Source organism: Eupeodes corollae, chromosome 3 (assembly GCF_945859685.1).
Source record: "Eupeodes corollae chromosome 3, idEupCoro1.1, whole genome shotgun sequence".
In the NCBI taxonomy this organism is placed as follows: domain Eukaryota; kingdom Metazoa; phylum Arthropoda; class Insecta; order Diptera; family Syrphidae; genus Eupeodes; species Eupeodes corollae.
The window spans coordinates 4,757,565-4,777,232 of NC_079149.1; the positions used below are offsets into that span (position 1 = coordinate 4,757,565).

The 19,668-nt window shown below is 32.2% G+C and overlaps 1 protein-coding gene across 1 annotated transcript in view; it reads right to left on the reverse strand.

The window, feature by feature from the left end:
* LOC129948835 (oxysterol-binding protein-related protein 9) overlaps positions 1 to 16,780 on the reverse strand; it is a 69,465-nt gene extending 52,685 nt beyond the window's left edge. The window contains exon 1 of the mRNA XM_056059921.1: positions 16,428 to 16,780. Within this exon, the coding sequence (XP_055915896.1) occupies positions 16,428 to 16,544 (117 nt within the window). The 5' untranslated portion in view covers positions 16,545 to 16,780. The remainder of the gene's footprint in view (positions 1 to 16,427) is intronic.
* Positions 16,781 to 19,668: the final 2,888 nt, after the last annotated feature.

Sequence of the window (19,668 nt, forward strand, 5' to 3'; positions counted from 1 at the left end):
TGTGCGGGCCAATGTCTCAGAGGTCAATTGGGGGATCTAAATATTTCTTGCTTTTCAAGGATGATTTTTCACATTTTAGATCAGTTTTCTTTTTAAAAGAAAAGTCAGATTGCCAAATTTATATTGAAAAGTACTTAGATATAGTTTTAACAGAAACTAGGAAGAATGTTAGGACTATAAGAACAGACAATGGTACAGAGTATACAAATAAGGTGGTTGCCAACATATTGAGCCAGCGGAGCGTCAATCATCAGAAGACTGTTCCCTACACACCGGAACAGAATGGTAGCGCTGAGCGTGAGATGCGTACCATTGTTGAAGCGGCACGTTCGATGATTCATGCTAAGAACTTACCTCAAAAATATTGGGCTGAAGCTGTGAACACAGCTGTTTACGTACTTAATCGTACAGGTACTAGCTCTGTAAAAGGTAAAACCCCATATGAATTATGGTTCGGTGAGGAAGCAGATGTTGGGAATCTCCAGGTTTTTGGAAGTGAGGTATTCGTTCATATCCCACAACAAAAAAGAAAAAAATGGGATCGCAAATCAAAGAGAGGAATATTTGTTGGTTATGAGAATGGTGTTAAGGGTTATCGAGTATACATTCCAGAAGAAAATAAAGTAGAAGTGTGTAGAGATGTTATTTTTAGCCCCCTAAATGGTAATATATCAAGCTCCAGGATGATAGGTTCTGGTAAAGAAGTCTCAATCATAGATCAAAACTTTGTTTTGAATGATACAACAAAACTTCAATCAATCAGAGGGGATGATGATGTTGAAGCTGAGGGTTGTGCTGGAAAAGAAGCTGAAAGAGAAGTTGTTACAGAGGAAGTTGCTGATGATATATTCGAAGATGCTGTCAGTGTTTTAAAATTTGTAAAGAAAAATAATAAGATCACTGGAGGTGCTGTCGGGAATGAAGATGCAAGTCGTAGTGAAGATGAAGCTGATGGTGTCCAAAAGAAGTTTACCAAGGATTGGCGTGAGCGTCTCAGGAGTACTAAAAACAAAGAAAGTGAGGCTAACTTTTGCATAGAAGAAGGTTTTGCTTTCCTGGCCGAATCATATATTCCTGCTCATTATGATGATGCAATTACTTGCAGTGAAAATAAAAAATGGAAAGCTGCAATGGATTCGGAAGTAAGCTCACTCCAAGAAAGTGATACCTGGATATTGGTAGACTTACCATGTGATAGAAAGGTGGTTGATACAAAATGGGTGTATCAGGTTAAGGGAGCAACACAAAACGAAGGTGAACGTTTCAAGGCAAGATTAGTTGCACGCGGCTTTAGCCAACAGTTTGGTGTGGACTATTTTGAAACCTTCAGTCCTGTTGCAAAATTTTCGTCAATAAGAGCAATTCTGTCCATTGCGGCTTGTGAAAATTTGCATCTTAAACAGTTTGACGTCAAAACGGCCTTTTTAAATGGTAGTATAGATGAGGAGATTTATGTCCGCCAACCAAAAGGCTACGAGGATGGAACTGGTCGTGTTTGCAGACTAAAAAAGAGTCTATACGGACTCAAACAAGCCTCAAGATGCTGGAACCAGACCTTCAAGAAATTGTTACATGATTTTCAGTTTTCAGTTTGCGATGCGGATCCATGTGTGTTTGTAAGCATTAGAAATGGAAATAAAACAATTTTAGCAATTTATATAGATGACGGACTCGTTGCTTCAACTAGTGAAACTGAAATCTTCGATCTTTGTGAATATCTTAAGCTAAATCTTCAAATCAAAGTTTTTCCAGCAAGGCATTTTTTGGGACTAGAACTGAGAAGGCTTCAGGATGGTTCGATTCATGTAAACCAGTCGCTGTATGTGAAGAGATTGATTGAAAGATTTGATATGAAAGATGCAGTACCAGTGGCGACTCCAGCAGATGTTTCGATAAATTCAATTGGTGCTGTGGAAGAAAACGGAGAAGAAGTGAGGTTCCCCTTCCGACAAGCTGTTGGAAGCCTCATGTACCTGATGGTAGCAACGCGTCCAGATATTGCTTATGCCATTGGATATGTAAGCCGATACTTGGATAAGCCCAAACAGGTTCATGTGTCAATGGTGAAACGTATCTTACGATATGTTAAAGGAACAGCTGATTTTGGTATGTTATTTAAAAGATCTAAATTTACCTTATCTTGTTTCAGTGATGCAGACTATGCTGGGGACGTTGTGACAAGACGCTCTACCAGTGGTTTTGTTTACCTAATGGGTTCAAGCTGCATCACCTGGGCTTCGCAAAGTCAAAAATGCGTAGCTTTATCTACCACAGAGGCGGAGTTTGTTGCTGCATGTCAGGCGGTCAAGGAACTGGTTTGGGTTCAACAACTTTTATCTGCTTTGCTAAAAGATGAATGTGCTAAGCCAGTTCTGTTTGTGGACAACCAAGGAGCAATACGGCTCATAAAAAACCCAGAATTCCACAAACGAACAAAGCACATAGACGTTCGCTATAATTTTATTCGAGAAAAATATGAAGAGAAGGTGTTCGACTTGGAATATGTGCCTACTCAAAACCAAATAGCCGATATTTTTACTAAGGCTCTTCCCAAGGACAAGTTTCATCGATTCCGATATATGATGGGAATAGTTTCATTAAATTGATTAACATAAATCTTGAATAATTGAATTAAATTTTGAATTAATGTTTTTTTTTAACTTTTAAAAAAGTGGGAGTGTTGAGATAATTTGTTTTCTAATTGTTTAAAATACTTTATACCTCCTACAATACCTTATAAAGCTTTTGCAGAATTAACATACATACATATTGTACACTTATATATTACTTTGCTATTTACTTTTTACATTTATCCTATGTATTGTTAGGAGTAACTTTACATTATTAAAGACAGTTCATCTTGAATCACTAAATACACCGGTTGTCTTTTCTTTAAAATTGAACAGATTTTTTTTACGTACAATATAATTCACACTCCTATTATTTTGAATAGCCTGATTGAGAGTAAAGATCATTTGATCTCTGGTTACAAATGTAAACGGTTATGAATTCCAAACCAGTTCATTGTTTTATCACCTTTAATGTCCCGTTATACTTACCGGTAGAGAAATGGGCTGATTACCAGTATACACATGATAAAAAAAAACACTTGAGAAAATTTTGTAAAAACACTCCTATTATTTTGAACACAGCTGTACGTTCGTACGTCCGTACGTTCGCGACGTTTTTTTCGTCGTCCATAGCTCAAGAACCAGAAGAGATATCGACTTCAAATAAATTTAGTTATACAGATAATAAGGCAAAAAGATGCAGAAAGGGCTCTAAAGAAAATTGCTTGGGTGGTTTTTTTACCATAGCAGTTTAAAAAAAAGGTGAACATTTTGGTTAACCCTAAATATCTTACGAACCAAAAACGCTAGTGACTTGAATTAAATTTTATATAATAAACTGTAACGTGATCTCAAAGAAATATATTTTTTGAAAAAAATCTATCTAACGGTTTTTTTTCTAAATCAAAAAAACTGAAAAAAAAAATTTGTCACCTCCTAAATTTAACGACTAACATATGATTTCATCTCCAAAACAATTTTGAACAACGGAGAATAATGTTTTTGAAATCTGATAAAATTTTGAGAAAAATCGAATTGACAGTTTTTTTTATAAAAAATAAAAATCTAAAAAAAACATTACTCAAAGTTCGTAAAAATTAAATATCGATTCAAATATCTTTTCAAAAACTTAAAATTTAGGCTTAAAACTTATTTTATCTTATAAGAAATATTGTTTTCAACATTCAGTAAAATTTTGAAGAAAATCGAATTGACTTTTTTTTTTTACAAAAAATAAAAACCAACAAAAAAATTAATAAAAGTTGGTAAAAATTAGATTTTCGACTCAAATATCTTTTCAAAACTTTGAGAAATTGGCTTAAATTTACTTTTATCTTTCAAAAAATATTGTTGTCAACATTCAGTAAAATTTTGAATAAAATCGAATTGACAGTTTTTTATAAAAAATTTAAAACCGAACAAAAATTAACAAAAGTTGGTAAAAATTGAATATGGATTCAAATATCTTTTCAAAAACTTGAAAGTTAGACTTCAAACTTATTTTATCTTATAAGAAATATTGTTTTAAGCATTCTGAAAGATGTTGGGAAAAACCAAATTGACAGTTTTTTTACAAAAAATAAAAACCTTAAAAAAAAATTTATAAAAGTTCGTAAAAATTAATTTTCGACTTAAATATCTTTTTCAAAAATTGTAGATATTGGCTTTTAACTACTTTTATCTTTCAAAAAATATTGTTGTTAACATTTAGTAAAATTTTGAAAAAAATCGAATTGATGGTTTTTGTACAAAAAATTAAATACCTAAAAAAAAATTTAACAAAAGTTGGTAAAAATTGATTTTCGACTCAAATATCTTTTCAAAACTATAAAATATTGGCTTCAATTTAATTTTATTTTATAAGAAATATTGTTTTCAACATTTGATAGAATTTTAAAGAAAATCGAATTGACGGTTTTTTTACAAAAAATAAAACTCTAAAAAAAAACAATACTAAAACTTGGTAAAAATTTACTTTCGACTCAAATAGCTTTTCAAAAATTAAAAATATTGGCTTCAAACTTATTTTATTTTACAGAAAATATTGTTTTCGATATTCAGTGATTTTTATATAAAAATCCAACAGTCTGTTTTTCATAAAAAATAAAATCTATAAAAAATAGTACGCAAATTTGGTAAAATTGATACTAGTACATATAGACAAACTTTTAAGCAAGACAAATCGACTGACGGGATGGGAAGTTATCAGTGTGGGTCGCATCCCAGCCTCTTTTTTTATCCCATCAAATTACTACGACTTTTATACAAATTTAAAAGCTGGTTGAATGCGTAGATAGCGAAAAAGATTGAAAGTAACTATCATATCTAATAATTTTTTATTTAAAAGTGAAAATAAGTTTTTTTTTCATATCTTGGTATTCAAAGAATTGATGTGACCAAGTTTCTTATTTTTGTAATATTCCAGTATCCAAGAAGTGTTAGTAGTGTTACCCACATTAAATCCAATAATTATAATTTAAAGAATAGATTAAGGTTTAAAATATAACTATATTCCCACTATTAATGTCAAAACTTAAGATATAACATAAATATTAGCGACTACTTTTTCCTTCAATTTTTAAATCGCGATTTTCTCAAACAGTGCATATTGGGGCAGCGCCACTTCTGCTCTCAATGCCTCACTTATGCGTTTTCATATGAGTCAGGTATTAAAAAAATGCGTTTTTGAGTTCAATTTTGTTACTGATTCAGAGTCCGAACTTCTATTTCAACTAGATGCTCGTATAAAAATACCCGTTTTTAACATTTTTTATATATTTTTTCGAAAACTTGGTGTAAGGGACGGTTTTAGCTATCAGTAAAATCCATCAGTAACATTTTTGGTTTTAGTTTTTGAACATGTTAAAGATTTATTTCTAGCAAAAGATTGATGCAATGAGATGAATCAATATTCAAAAAAAAAAACAATGCATTTAAGGTTTTATTTAATTTATAAATCCATTTTACTGAACAGCTGACGCCAAAAAGAATTCCATTATGTTTTACTGTAAGTGTTCCAATTTTTACTGCTCCGATCACATCTTTAAAAATTTTACTGATAAAGGCAATAAACAGTAAGAAACACTTCAAATATAAACTTCAAAGTGACATTTAATTTAATGACGTAAATTTATTGATTGCTATAAACGCTCAACAGTAAAACATTTCAGATGCCTCCTGTTTCAAATTTTACTGATGGATTTTACTGATAGCTATGACCTACCCTTGTTGATAACTTTGCTTAGGGCCCGGTTATAGCTATCATTGAAATCGATCGGGAACAAATTTTGAATCGATATTTGACTTTTTTCCCAAGGAATAGTACCCTTGGCATGATGGTTTGTGCGATGAACTGTCATGCAAAAGGTCTTGGGTTCGATCCCTGCCAATGCCACCTAAAGTTTTTTTCACGGCTACTACCTCTTGCGAGGAATTGACAATAAGTAATTCTTGTCATGAAAAAGTGTTTTCTCATATTTGCCGTTCGGATTCGGCTTAAAACTGTAGGTCCCTTCCATCCCTGACAACAGTACTCGCACACAGGCATGGTTGAGAGTTGTCAGTCACTAGGCCCTAGTTCTCAAACGGACTGTTTCGCCACCCAATTTATTTATTTATTCCCAATTAATAGAAATGAAAATTATATACTGATCGATCGGAAATCACACAAAAAATTTTGTTTTAAGAAAAAAGTAAAATTTTGCATTTATTTTTCGTAAAGTGTATTTTTTCCATTTCCGGACAAAAATTCATTTTCCTGAACAGCTAAGATTTTTTTTATTTAAAAGTGAAACTAATCCTTCCACTGATTTACTCTTATAACGTGTTGCCATAATTTCAGGATTCCTCATTGAATTTGGATTCCAACATTATCTATGGGTAAAATAAATCAATTTATTTTTGTTCTCGATCTGTCAAAATAGAAATCTTCCGATTTGCATTCAACATAACAAAACAAATTAAATTGTTTTTGATTTAAGAAAATTTGCAGGTCTGTATTTTTCAACAGACTTACCCTTCTTTGCACTAATACTAATACAATTAAAAGAAATATTTAGATGGGCATTTTGACAGCTAAACGAAGGTATACTAAAACAAAGTAATTCCAATCGTGTTCCTAAGCCACAAATAAATCAATTTTTGAAGGAAATCTAAATTAACCCATGGAAAACCCCATTTATCATAAGACTTATTTTTTTGAGCTACTTGAAATTATCTAAAGAAAGAAAATGAGTTTCTGGCATTTTAAGATATCGTCGTTTTTGATTATTTCCTTTTAGTAATTATTAGTTCTTGAAAATTGTTTGGTCATTCCTTACTTCAAGCTTCATTAACTAAACATTATTTGAAAAAGGTTTGTCGACAATATTTTACTAGTTGTACTTAAAATAAAATATCATAAAAAAAGCATAAAATTTGTCTCGCCTTTTGATTTTAATTTTATTAGCCATCAAATTTAAATTAAGCTTAAGAAATGTGTCATACGCTTTTATTGTATCAAAATAAAAAGTCCAATATGATCTTTCTTACATCCCAACTTACTTAAAATGCATCTAAACAAAAAGTTAATAGGGAGATTTTGGACACGCTACCCTAAGATTTTAGACCCTATTTTCTCAGCCTATTTACACTTTTCAGTTAATGCAAATTGAAATTTTTCTCTTAGACATTGGGCTCTAAAAACTTCCAGTTCATACAAAATTAAGACGTATGTACATATGTAATGAGATGTTAAAGCGTATGAGTTAACTATGAACTTATTTATACAGAAGGCATTCATTTTTAGAAACCATTTAAGTACATTCAAATACATTTAAATTTATTTTCTTTCAAAACAGCTCCAAAAATGCTCGACCAACAATTAAAACCAAAACTGTTGCTTTGGACTCGTCTATAATAAAATTTTATTGCCATAATTTCCCATTGAAAATTGAACAAAACTTAAATTTAAAATCCATGGAGGTAAATTTATCTTTACTTTAAACGTGCCAACAAAATTTTATTGCTTTTTAAATGAAAAATGCCAAAATGAAGGAACTATTAGTGGATCAACTTATGAGATAAGATTGAAATGCGAATGAATGCAGAAATTATATATTATTTATAATTTTAATGATTTTATAGAGACTTACAAAAATTTGGCAAGAAAACATGTGTACGCTTCAGAGTAACTAAATTATTTCAAATCAACGAATAAAATAGAAAAATATTAAACTAGACTACATCATTTTGAAATAATTTTGACTTGGAATAAACCTACATAACTTATTTGGGTATAAAATCTTTCAAAAAATAAATGATTCATTTTTCTTACTTCCATTTTTGTATTAAAGGAATTTGTAGAGATATTTATTGCAGTTTCAGAATTATTCTTGCATAAAAAACAATGTAAATAAAAATTCTAAGCAATTTTTTTAAAATATGTTCTTCATCTAAATTATCAAATACGCCACATATTTCCAATGAACATAAGTGATCTCCGATATGAATTTATATCAGCAAAAGAAATGCGTTATGATGACAAAAATATATATATCGAGATTGAGAGTGCCAAGTTATAATAAAATTTAAAGAAAAAAATCAAATCTAAATTTAGCCTTGTGTCGATGTTGTCTGGTAGCAAATATTATGCACAACCTGAATTTATTATTTTTTTTTCCGTTCATACTCAAAGCCAGATTGTGTTGAAAAATAATAACAACAAAAAAGAATAAGCATATACAACTTTGCAACTGATAAACAAACTTTTAAAATAGAACAAACAAAACGTTGCGAATTTTTATTATCTTTATGGCTTTTTATTGTTTATAAATGTTTTGTTTCTGTTTTTTGGATCGTCAAGAAAAAAATTTATTAGACTTATTAACTTGGAATATTTAAGTTAATAAAATAAACCATACAGAAGTATCTACATACATAGTAGATATGATGAAGAATGATAAATTTTGCAGACGGAAGCTAAGTTCTTCGATTGTTGTGAATTTTCTAATTCTTTTTAAAAATATGAATGAGATGTATCTGCGTAGATTTTAGCTGTTTTAAAGCTACCACAAAATGCGAGGCTAATAATATCGAGGCTCTTTAAGCATATGAGAGTATGATTGCCGAGCATAAATATCTTATAGCTTATGTTATTTGTTAACATTATTTATGTAAGGGGAATGGGCGAAATAATATGAAACCTAGAATGTCAGGTCTTTGGAAAGGACGCCTATCGCTAGGAACAGTTGAGTGTGCCAACAAGGTATTCGTATTTTGTTGTCTTCTAATATAAAGGACTAAATATTAAACATTTTAATAAAAAAAGACTAATTGTTTACATTGTAAAGGTTTTTTTAAAGCTGCATATAAAGTTTCAATGTTTGTTGTCTATGGCTTGACTTAACAGTTGAGTCAACTGCTATTCAATACATTTTGGCAATTGATCAAGATACCTCTCCTTTCTAGAAGTTCTTAGAACACTTAGTCTATTTTACGGTGTTTAATCAATAAGCTTAATTGTGAAGCGAAAACAATCGTCAAGCCATTATCGATTATTTATTTTGTTTTATTTATTTATTCACATCATTTAGAGATATTAACATCGACAATTAGAATACAAAAGGTCGAGAAAAAAATAATCATTTATAACAAAAAAAAGGAGTAATAATATATAATATTAAGTGTTTAAATAACAATTATATAAACATGGCTTAAATAATTAATTCGAAAAGAACAAAAGTATATTATTTTTCAAAGTGTATCTATTTATATGAAAATTAAAATCAATATGATTTGAAATAAGATTAGTTTCTCCAACGAAGCGAGTTAAAGGTTTATTACGAGCATAGTTTACCCTATGTTCCTTTTCTCGCAATAAGCAACGTTCTCTTATTTGACGCAATGGAGCGTCATTGGATTATTTCAATTCTATTTGAATAAATAATGTAGCAAGGATTCCAAATCACACAACAGTATTCTAAGTTTGATCTAACATACGAGTTAAATAGAGATTTAAGGACAAAAGGGTCCTTGAAGTCTTTTGAATTACGTTTAATAAAACCTAGCATTGAATTGGATTTAGCTAGCTACAATATAGTCTATATGCTTGCTAAAGTATAGTTTTGAATCAAACAATACACCAAGGCCCTTTTCTCCTAAACTCTTTCAAGAACAAAGTTAATAACTTTGTAATCAAAAGAAATTTTCGAAAAATTGAAATAAAAGGAAAAAAAGAGTTTAAGCATCTGAAAAACTTGAAATCAACTGCAAATAAAAGTTTACTAGAATTTAAGAAGATATCAGCCAGGTCGTTGATAAATATTAATAAAAGAAGGGGACCAAGATGGCTTCCTTGCGGGACACCCGAGGTAACAATAATTGGACTAGAGAGCACTTGATCAATACAAACGAATTGTACACGACCCCTTAGATAGGACTCCAACCATTTCGACTTATTTGAGTGAAAACCAAATTGTTTCAGTTTTTCAATAAAAATATCAAAAGCCTTCGCAAAATCAGTATACATTACATAGATAAAATCAATTTGGTAGAATTTTTCGAGTTTATTTAAAACGAAATTGGAAAAAATACAAAGATTAGTGGTAGTGGATCTTCCTCCAATAAAGCCATGTTGAAAAGGTGAAATATGCTCCTTAAGGAGAAATGTCAACTTTTCACATAGAATTTCGGTATACTTGATAATTTACAAATAGGACGGTAGTTATTTACTTCCTGCTTAGGACCATTTTTATGAATTGGAGAAAGAAATGATTTTTTGCACACTCAAATAAATTCACCTTTCTCAAGAGAGGCATTGAAAATGCAATAAAGGGGCACATTTCTTCAAAATATTAGTTTCTAACTGTCCTATGTCAACCTTATAACTATGATTAGATAATTCGGCTATTTTTAATAGATCTGAACTAGATTTTAATAATTTGATTCGAAGCAATGGGCAAAAGAATTACAAATATCTGATAGATCCGAAACTTTAGAACCAACACCATTAATACCATGAATACTATTTGACTATGTTTCACTATTAATAAATTAATTTAAAGGTATTAAATACTAACTTTTAGGTGCGGTTTAAACGATACCGATGCTGCATCATCGGTCCTCATTTCTTTCGAAATAACAAAGGAGCTGCCGTTCAGGCGAAATAATATTTTGCTTAAATAAATTCATCAGCTTAAAAGTAAGGTTAGTTCCTAGAAGCTTATTAGCCAGCTTTCAAAAATTTGCATTCAAATTAATTGTCTTGTTATCAAGGCAAGTGTACTTATTTCAAAATTTAGCTCATCATATTTGTTCATTTAAAAGCTGAACTTTACAACTTTGTGATTTTTTTTAATGCAGAATTTTATTTAAAATGTTTTTTATCTTTTTGAAAAAGGAATAAGAACAAAATGAAATCAACTTTTAACCTGGGTAATTTTTTAGTAGATAGTCAAGTAAACTTTCAAATTTGAAATGAATGACCTCTAAAACAAAAACAACTATCAGCCTTCAATGTACTACTATGGTTTGATCTACATCTCAAAAACATACAAAATAAAAGAAACAAAGCCTGGGTATAATAAAATAAGACAAGAGATGACGAAGATTATGAAACTTTTTTAATTTTAAAATGACTATAGTCATTATAGCTATAATTCTTTATATGAAAATTATATTTCTAAAATAGAAAGTGACTTTAAATCTAATCCAGATAGTTTTTGTAAATTATAGAAAGTGGCTCCTTCAAAGAAGCTTTCATAGATTTAAAGGATGACAAATATTCTTATTCTTTTTCTTCTAAAGTAAATGTTCCTTACTTAAATTTTGAAATAAACGAGGATACTGAAATTAGATGAGTATTTTAGTGCAGACCCTGGTGGTGTACTAAAATGAATTTCTCAAATCACATAGACCATGCGCTTTCAAAAGCAAACTCTAGGCTAGAGTTTATTTTTCGAAATTCAAAAGACCTCCAACCACATTTAGAATATTGTACCTACTGTTATATAGAGCCCCTTAACTGCGTCTAGCATTTGTCGTATAGAAAAAGTTCAAAAAAGGTTCACAAAGTTTGCCTTATGAAAAATATTTGGTTATTCAAATGTTCCATCATATGAGACGAGGGGTATTTTAATTTATTTAAAACCTCTTGCTCAGAGAAGAAAATTAAACTCAATACATTTTGCTTTTGATTTCTTGAATTTTAATATTGACTGTCAATTTTTGTTATTTCGCTGTACTTCTTTTTTATTAGTTAATAGTTTCTTCAACTGCATGTTCTTTTGCTTAGATGTTTTTGAAAAATGTGGGCGAGTCGATTACGTAGTTACTAATCTTAGTAAAAAAGTAAAGTCACAATACATTCATTTTATATATACAAATTAAAAAAAAAATGTATAGTGTTGTATTTCTTAATTAGTATTCAAATAAATTTGTTGTAAATTCTGGCATACCTTAGGGTAGCCATTTAGGTCCAATTTTATTTAATTCATTTATAAATGGCTTGGTTTCGATCATACAAAATTCTCCCATCCTTTTTAATGCTGATTAAGCTTGTCAAAAGTATAAAAGCTACGAACTATTTACTTGTGCAAGAAGGCTTTTTAATATTCAGGAAATGATGAAAAAAATAGTCTAAGCTAAATGTTTGATTATACGTTTGATACATGTTATTTAAGTAAAGACTCTGTGTTTTCTGACTTAGGTATCAATCTTGATTTCAAGTTTACTGTTAAAGAGCATTTGAACTACAGAGTTAAAAAAGCTAACAGGATCCTAGGATTTATAAAGAAATTCCGTCGCGATTTTCATGACTCTTAAGGTGGGTGTCCATTTGAGAGTAAACGTGCTGCGAGTCGCTGTCAAGCTGCTCTCGAGAGCGATCTCGCAAGTGGACAAAGTCTGGAGAGTAGCTCGCGGAGAGTTGACTAATTACTCTCGACATTTGATCTTTTTGAAAGTCACTCGCAAGTGGACACATGTGTTTACCACTATCCGAAGTAAGCTTGCGGAATATAAACACAGTTCGTATTTTGCGAGTAGCTGTCGAGAGTAAACATGGCAAAGCAGTGGACATTGGAGGAAAACAATCAATTCTTTTTTCTTTTTTTAAGAACAGTGCCGATAATTTAAGCAGCTGCAACCCTTCGCTTTTAAGAATACATGGCCAACTGATAATATGCTAGCAGAAAAAATCTATCCAGTGGACACTGGAGAGAGATCACGATAGCAAAATTTCTAAAATTAAGCTCTCAAAGGGTCAGTCTACCGAGATTTAACTAGCAGAAGTACTCTCGAATTGACACGCACCTTACCTTTACGTTCTTAAGCTTCTCTTTGTTTCATTTGTAATACCTATACTTGAATTAAGTTGCGTACTGTGGTCACCTAACTATTCCATTCATAAAACAGGACTTGAAGGAATTCACAGAAGATTAATGCGTGTTTGTCTTCGGTTTGTTTCACAAACATACACTTCCCCCTTACTTCCAAAGGCTTGCTTTAATTTACCTTCCGACAATCAACAGTCAAAAAATTTATTTTGTTTTATGGTTGGAACTATCAATGGGTTAATTGTCGTAAAAGTTTAAACACTACAGAACAATTGTGCCATATAGTTAACAGATTAAACTATGGTGCAAATAGCCCCCTCAATCAATTGATTTCAATATTTAATACATTTTACTTTCGTGTAGTCTAAAATTTAAAACTACATATGTTCTTTAACGGCTTTGAACAGCAAAAAATCAAAAAAGCTACTGTAGCTCTCTTTTTTTGCAAAAAAGCTATTGGTAATAAATGGGGCTTACAACCCAGAATCACGCATTGGCTATACACATCGGTAATCAGACCGATTTTAACTTACGGTATGGCAGTATGGTGGACTGCTTTCGAGGAAGTTATAAACCAAGATAAATCCAACGTTCAGCTTGCCTATGTATAAGAGGATCGCTTTGCACGACCCCATCTGGGGCACTGGACACCTCACTCTACCTAACACCTCTTGACATATTTAGCAAACAAATAGCTGCAAGCTCTGCGGTTCGACTCAAAGCTACGTCGCAGTGGACTAACGACAACATTGGCCACTCCGTAATTCATAGGTATTTACAATCAATTCCAAAGCACACAGACTACACCATTCCCCAACTGCAATTCGACAGAAATTTCCAGATTTCTATGCCTCTCAGATCTTTCTGGGAGGATAGGACATTACTGGAAGATGAGTCAATTCCTTTTTATACAGATTGTTTAAAAACAAAAGAAGAGGTTGGTGGAGGTGTGTACTCTGAACGACTGAAATTAAGTCTCTCATTCCGCCTTCCCAATCGTTGTAGCGTGTTCCAGGCGAAAAAAGAAATCTAGTCCTGGCTTAAAGAAAACGTGATATCAACATCTGATATCCGTATTTTCTCCGACAGCCAGACCGCTATCAAATCTCTGGACTCTGTCTCTACAAACTGTATAACAGTCCATAACTGTCGAAAAACTCTAATGGAGACGGCACAACAGTTTAATATTCACCTTTGCTGGGTGCCCGGCCATAGAGACATTGCAGGTAACTGTAAGGCAGATGAACTCGCCAGAACCGGTACAGTGAAGCCCATCCTACCACTTTTGGTACACACTGGCATACCAATCGCTACTTGTTAATTGTTGCTAATGCAATAAAGAATGCAAATACCTTTTGGAACAACATCACCACACGAAGAACATCTGGCCAACACTAGATTCAAGGTGCTTGTAATCTTTATGTACAGTTGTGTTTATAAAAATAGCAGTGCTCTCAAAATAAAACAAAAAGGCCTTCAATATCAACGTTATAATACGTTTCATTAAACTTCTAATAACAAACTAAAATATTTTATTCATAATAACAGAAAATAAGTATTATCGATTTTTTACCGTTAGCTTTGTCACAGTAAAAACCGTTTTTTAAATGTATGGCTGTTCATAAAAATAGCAGTGCATGACCAAGTGCTAGATCTATTACGTAAGAAGTGAGAAAAGCTGTAATAAGTTACATGAAAGAATACAGATAATGTTAGCTTACAATTAGTTCTTTGTTGCATAACCATTGTTTTTTATACGTCGATTCGAATAAACTAAAGCCTGACACCTCTCGACTGGTATTGCGTTTCACGAATCACGCACTGCTTCCCACTTCCCACAATTATTGCGAAGTATAGGGTTTTGCTTTTGAACAGCGTTCTTACCACCCCCGCACAAATTTGCGATGGGGTTAAGGTCGGGGGATTGAGCGGGTCACTCCATAACGTATAACTTCTTCTGCGCAAACCATGGTTTTGCCTTTTTTGACGTATGCTTTGGGTCATAGTCTTGTTGGTATACCCAAACCAACGGCAGTTCCTCCGCAGCATAGGGTAACGTAACCTCCTCGAGAATGTTCACATACTCGGTTGCATTCCTTATACCCCCTATGAGATAAATAGGCCCGACCCCGTAATATGAAAAGCAAGCTCATATCATAATTTTTTCTCCACCATGTACCGTGGATAGTATGATGCATTTTATGCCTTTTCGTCAAGAATGGTACCTTGCGTGGACATCGGGCCGGTAGGATCGCTCTTAAATGACGTCTTCGTATTGTTACAGCGCTAACAGACAATCGAAGTAAACTTCTTATTTTCCTATAGCCTATGAAAGGGTTCTGTTTTTTCTAACTAAACAATTTTTCTGACAGTTCTTTCAGTAGTCATTTTTTTTGGGCCTAGCGTTTTCAGTTTATTTTGCCATTTTAAGGCGTTACTGACCATTTTTGGTGAGCAGCTCTGGCTGTCTTGAATTTTATTAGGTTTTTCCCTCCAAACGCATTTTTCTAATAATTTTTCGAATTTCTATAAAATATAAATAAATAAGTCCTTACATTGTCTTCACCTACCCATTTGTTAAAAAAAACGCAACTTGTCAATTTTACTGCAAAGCCAATCTGGTAACAACTTTATTTAAAACAAGTGTTTCTGTTAACTGGACGATTTTTTCGTGCAACTTAACACCTCGCGATAACTTTTAATTGGCTTATGAGTGAAATCATTGGTCTATGGTGACAAATGCTACAACTTTTGAAAGGCAATATTCCAGCCCCCATTGACATGCGGCCAAATTAATAAAAACAATAAATCAATAATAAAAACATCATGAATATGTCTTGAATAATGATTAAAAGTTTTGAATCTCTTAAAAAAACAAACACCCCATAATATTTGGAGTTAACTAGAAAAACCATGGCTTTAAAATTTCATCGGTGATAACACATAACCAAACGGATTCCTCCCCCAGACGTAGAATATTTTGATTCTCGAGGTCATAATAGACTCCTTCCTACCTGAATTCATTATTTACAAATTACCAGATAAAAGAATTTTGATTAAATTAACTTTATCAGAATATGTAAACAAAATCCCTCTTCGCATTCGCAATTATTATTGTTATCAGCTTTTGTTTGTCATGTAATTTCTTTCTTTCTACAAAAAAAAACAAACCTGCAGACTTCAAGTCTGATTGTTGTTTTCTTTATCATTTTTAATTTATGGCTTTGCAAAAATGATTAAATATTTATATTTTATATCATCCTCTTTAAAAAAACAACATTTAATTTCCCATGTTTTTGTTTCTCACAAACCAAAACCAAACCATCGTCGGTAATGTAGTATCCCAATGTCAAATGCACCCAACTGACAGCGGCGAATTCCATAATTTGTTCGCTCACCTCACTCAGTCTCACTAAAATGTGGGAGGGAGATGTTTTTTTTTCTTATACCTATGACTTTTATTTTTGCACAATTCGCCCATAAGAATGCGTTTTAGAAATATTCTTTTTCCCAATTAACTCCTTAAAAATATAAAGAAACACACCGTGTAATAGGACAACAAGCCAGGATTCTCATCCAACACAAAGAATCGATATTGCCATCCTTTCATCACGTTTGTCCATTTGCTGAGGGTCCCTTCGAGAGTTCCGTTTCCAGCCATGTTTTTGTTGTGTGTCCCGTCAGCAGTGCAACCTCGAAAATGTTTTCCAATCACAATTCACCGAAACACAAACCGCGATTCAAAAACTGCCTCGGTTGCGGGAAATAAATGTGGAAAAAGGGGAAACAAAATTAAAATAATACCGAAAATTTGCGAAGAAAAATTTGTATTCTTTTGCCAGAGTTTTGTGTGCCGCCGACCGACGAGAGCAACGTTAATTTTCTCACTGCACTTTACAAAAATTTCGGGAACCCGGAGATAAATCACATGAGAGATTTTTGGGGCGAATTGAGGGAGGTTGACGTTTGTGGTTGGTAGTGAAATGTGGAACACAGAGGGCGTGTTGTGAGAATAGTTGAAGTTGGTTGGGTGCGTTCCAAAGTTGTATGGTTGCATGAATCGATGTAATTCGTTGAGAAAAATTGAAAAATAGGAAATACATGAGTTCATTTGTTTAAATCTAAATATTTTTTTTACTTCATATTTCTTTAAGCTCCATTCGGGTTTTCCATTTTGCTTTTTTAAAGGTAAAAGTAAATAAAACTCATATCAAATATTTCTTTTATAAAGTTTGAACGTTGACATTATGTGTGAAACATTGGGTGCATTCACAAAGCTAGTGGCTACGTAGTCAAAATTCAACAAGCTTTGTGAATGCAAAATTGCACTACAAAGCTATGCAATCCGGAACTGTCATATTAATGTCAAATACAAATATATAAAATACGAAACATTTGTGTTTTTAGAACTTTAAATAGTTGATTTCCTTTTTAAATTCAATAAAACCAAATAGAAGATATAATATGATCAATTTATATTTGTATTTAAATTCCGAAAGATTAATTTCATTTTGAATTCTTGTGTCCTTACCGAGCAGCTGATTGTGAAACGTCAAAACCCGTGTGCACTAAATTTGTAGCAGAAATTTGTACACTTCGTCGGAGGGGAAATTTCAACTACTTTTGTAGTTATATTTAGCCAATCAGAATCCCTTGACTACGTGTAGTCAATAGCTTTGTGAATGCCAACATTGTATTATTAATTCTTTTGAGCTGATATTCGACCACTTTTTGACACATATTCGGTGGTATCTCAGTCATAACTTGATGAATATTGGTTTTTAATTGCTAAGAGTTAAAGGTTTATCTGTCTTTTACGTAGCTTCACACAAAAAAGTCCGCCGGTATCGAATCGCTCAAGTTGTGTGGCATGTGACACCGTCCTGTTGAAACCACATATTCTCCAAGTCGTATTCTTTAATAGCAGGCACAAAAAAGTGGGTTATCATAAAACCATAAGGCTAGGCACGCACATGCAATTTTTAGTTTCGAAACTGTTTCGTTTCTAAACTGAGCACTTTAGACTTATATGAGAATCCGCGCACATGCAGAAACCATTCAGTCACCCATTCGAGCAACTTTTTAAATCAATTCATTAGTTGTGTTATAGGTAACACAAAATTTTGCTAAAAAAATCGCCTTCCTGTTGTTCAAGCAGCCATTCGACGTATCTACGACGTTGTAAATGGTCAGCTGGCTTCAGCTGTTGTGTGAGCTGAACTTTATATGGATGTAGGTGTAGATCCAAATACAAAATACGCCATAATGTGCCGTAAGAGATTCATAATTCCTGAGAACGACAAGGAATTCACACATTTGGGTTTTTGGCAACACTCTCATATCAGTGCTCAGTGATATTTTTAGTGGTACGAGCCTTTTGCGATAATTAAGCGATCCTTATTCGTAAATGTCAGATTTTCAACTAACAACAAATTCCAGCCCTATACTTTTAAAACCATAAAATGGATAAACAGTTATTTGTACATGTTCAATGAGATTTTAAACCTTATAGTTCAACGTACTCTACCCGAAGTAAGAGAAATTATTCACAAGGATTAGATAACAAAGAGAGGGAAGCAAATGCCAACTTTGACATTTTTGCTATGTTAACAGCCTCTTTCTTAAAGAGTCTCACTGATTTCATTTGCAACTCATTCATTTGATTCTGGCAGTGATTTTTAGACAGACATACATAAGTTTAAAATAATAATATAATATAATTTTTAAGGAAATTGATAAAAATAGCACTTATTAATGTATTTTAAATTGATGACTAATGGGCGGACATAATTTAGCCATGCACAATGGGTGGGTTTTGAGATAGTACCTTATTAAACGAGTTGGATACCTTAATTGGACAAGCTGTCAACAAATAAAATGAAAACAAGTTTCAGCTGTTACTAAATTCATAGAGGAAATACCTATAGGGACTTTAGATAATACAATTCCTCTATGACCAAAATGCAGACAAACATTTGGATTTCAAGGTTCACATCTATTGAAAAACAAAATTTTCAACGCATTATTTTAATAATTCATCGATGGATACTTTTGGATTCCTTTTATGACATCTTAGCTGTTTTGGTTCAGCTGTCCTTTTACAAAAAAGTATCCGGATAGTCTATCGTTCTGATATTTAATTGCTGCGTTTAATCTCGTGTTGAATAGGGTATCTTGGATAGGTGGATTTTTAGATACCTTGTTGAACGAGTTAGATTTTTTCAGCTGCTCACAAAAAGCAGATAAACATTTAAGCTTCGAAGTCAAAATTGTTGAAAGAAAAACATTTAATGGATAATTCAACTGATTCATCGGACGATGATGAAATAATAGGTGCGTAACAATTTAATAAATAAGAAACTAAACTAAACTAAAAAAAGAAATAACCTTAATCTGTAATATACTTTTAATATCCTCTTAGCTCAATTAGAATTCTATAAAATTAATAATTTACTTGCGAAATGATTTACGTTTAACAAAAAACTATCCTAACAGAAACGAGGACTATTATGAAGGGCAAATACCTTGATATAGTTAATAATTACCTTCTAAAATTCGGAGGCAAATGGCTCATACCAACAAATAAAATAGCTAAAATCAATTTTCAAGTTTCTTGATATTCAACCATGCGTTGAATTATCTGTTCTTTTAGATAATTACATACCCCAGAAATTATTGGTTACCTTTTGATTCCTTTTTTGACATCTCAGCTGTTTTTTATCAGCTGTTATTTTACACCTAAAACACTAACAAAAAGGTATCCGGATACCCTATCTGTCTGAGAT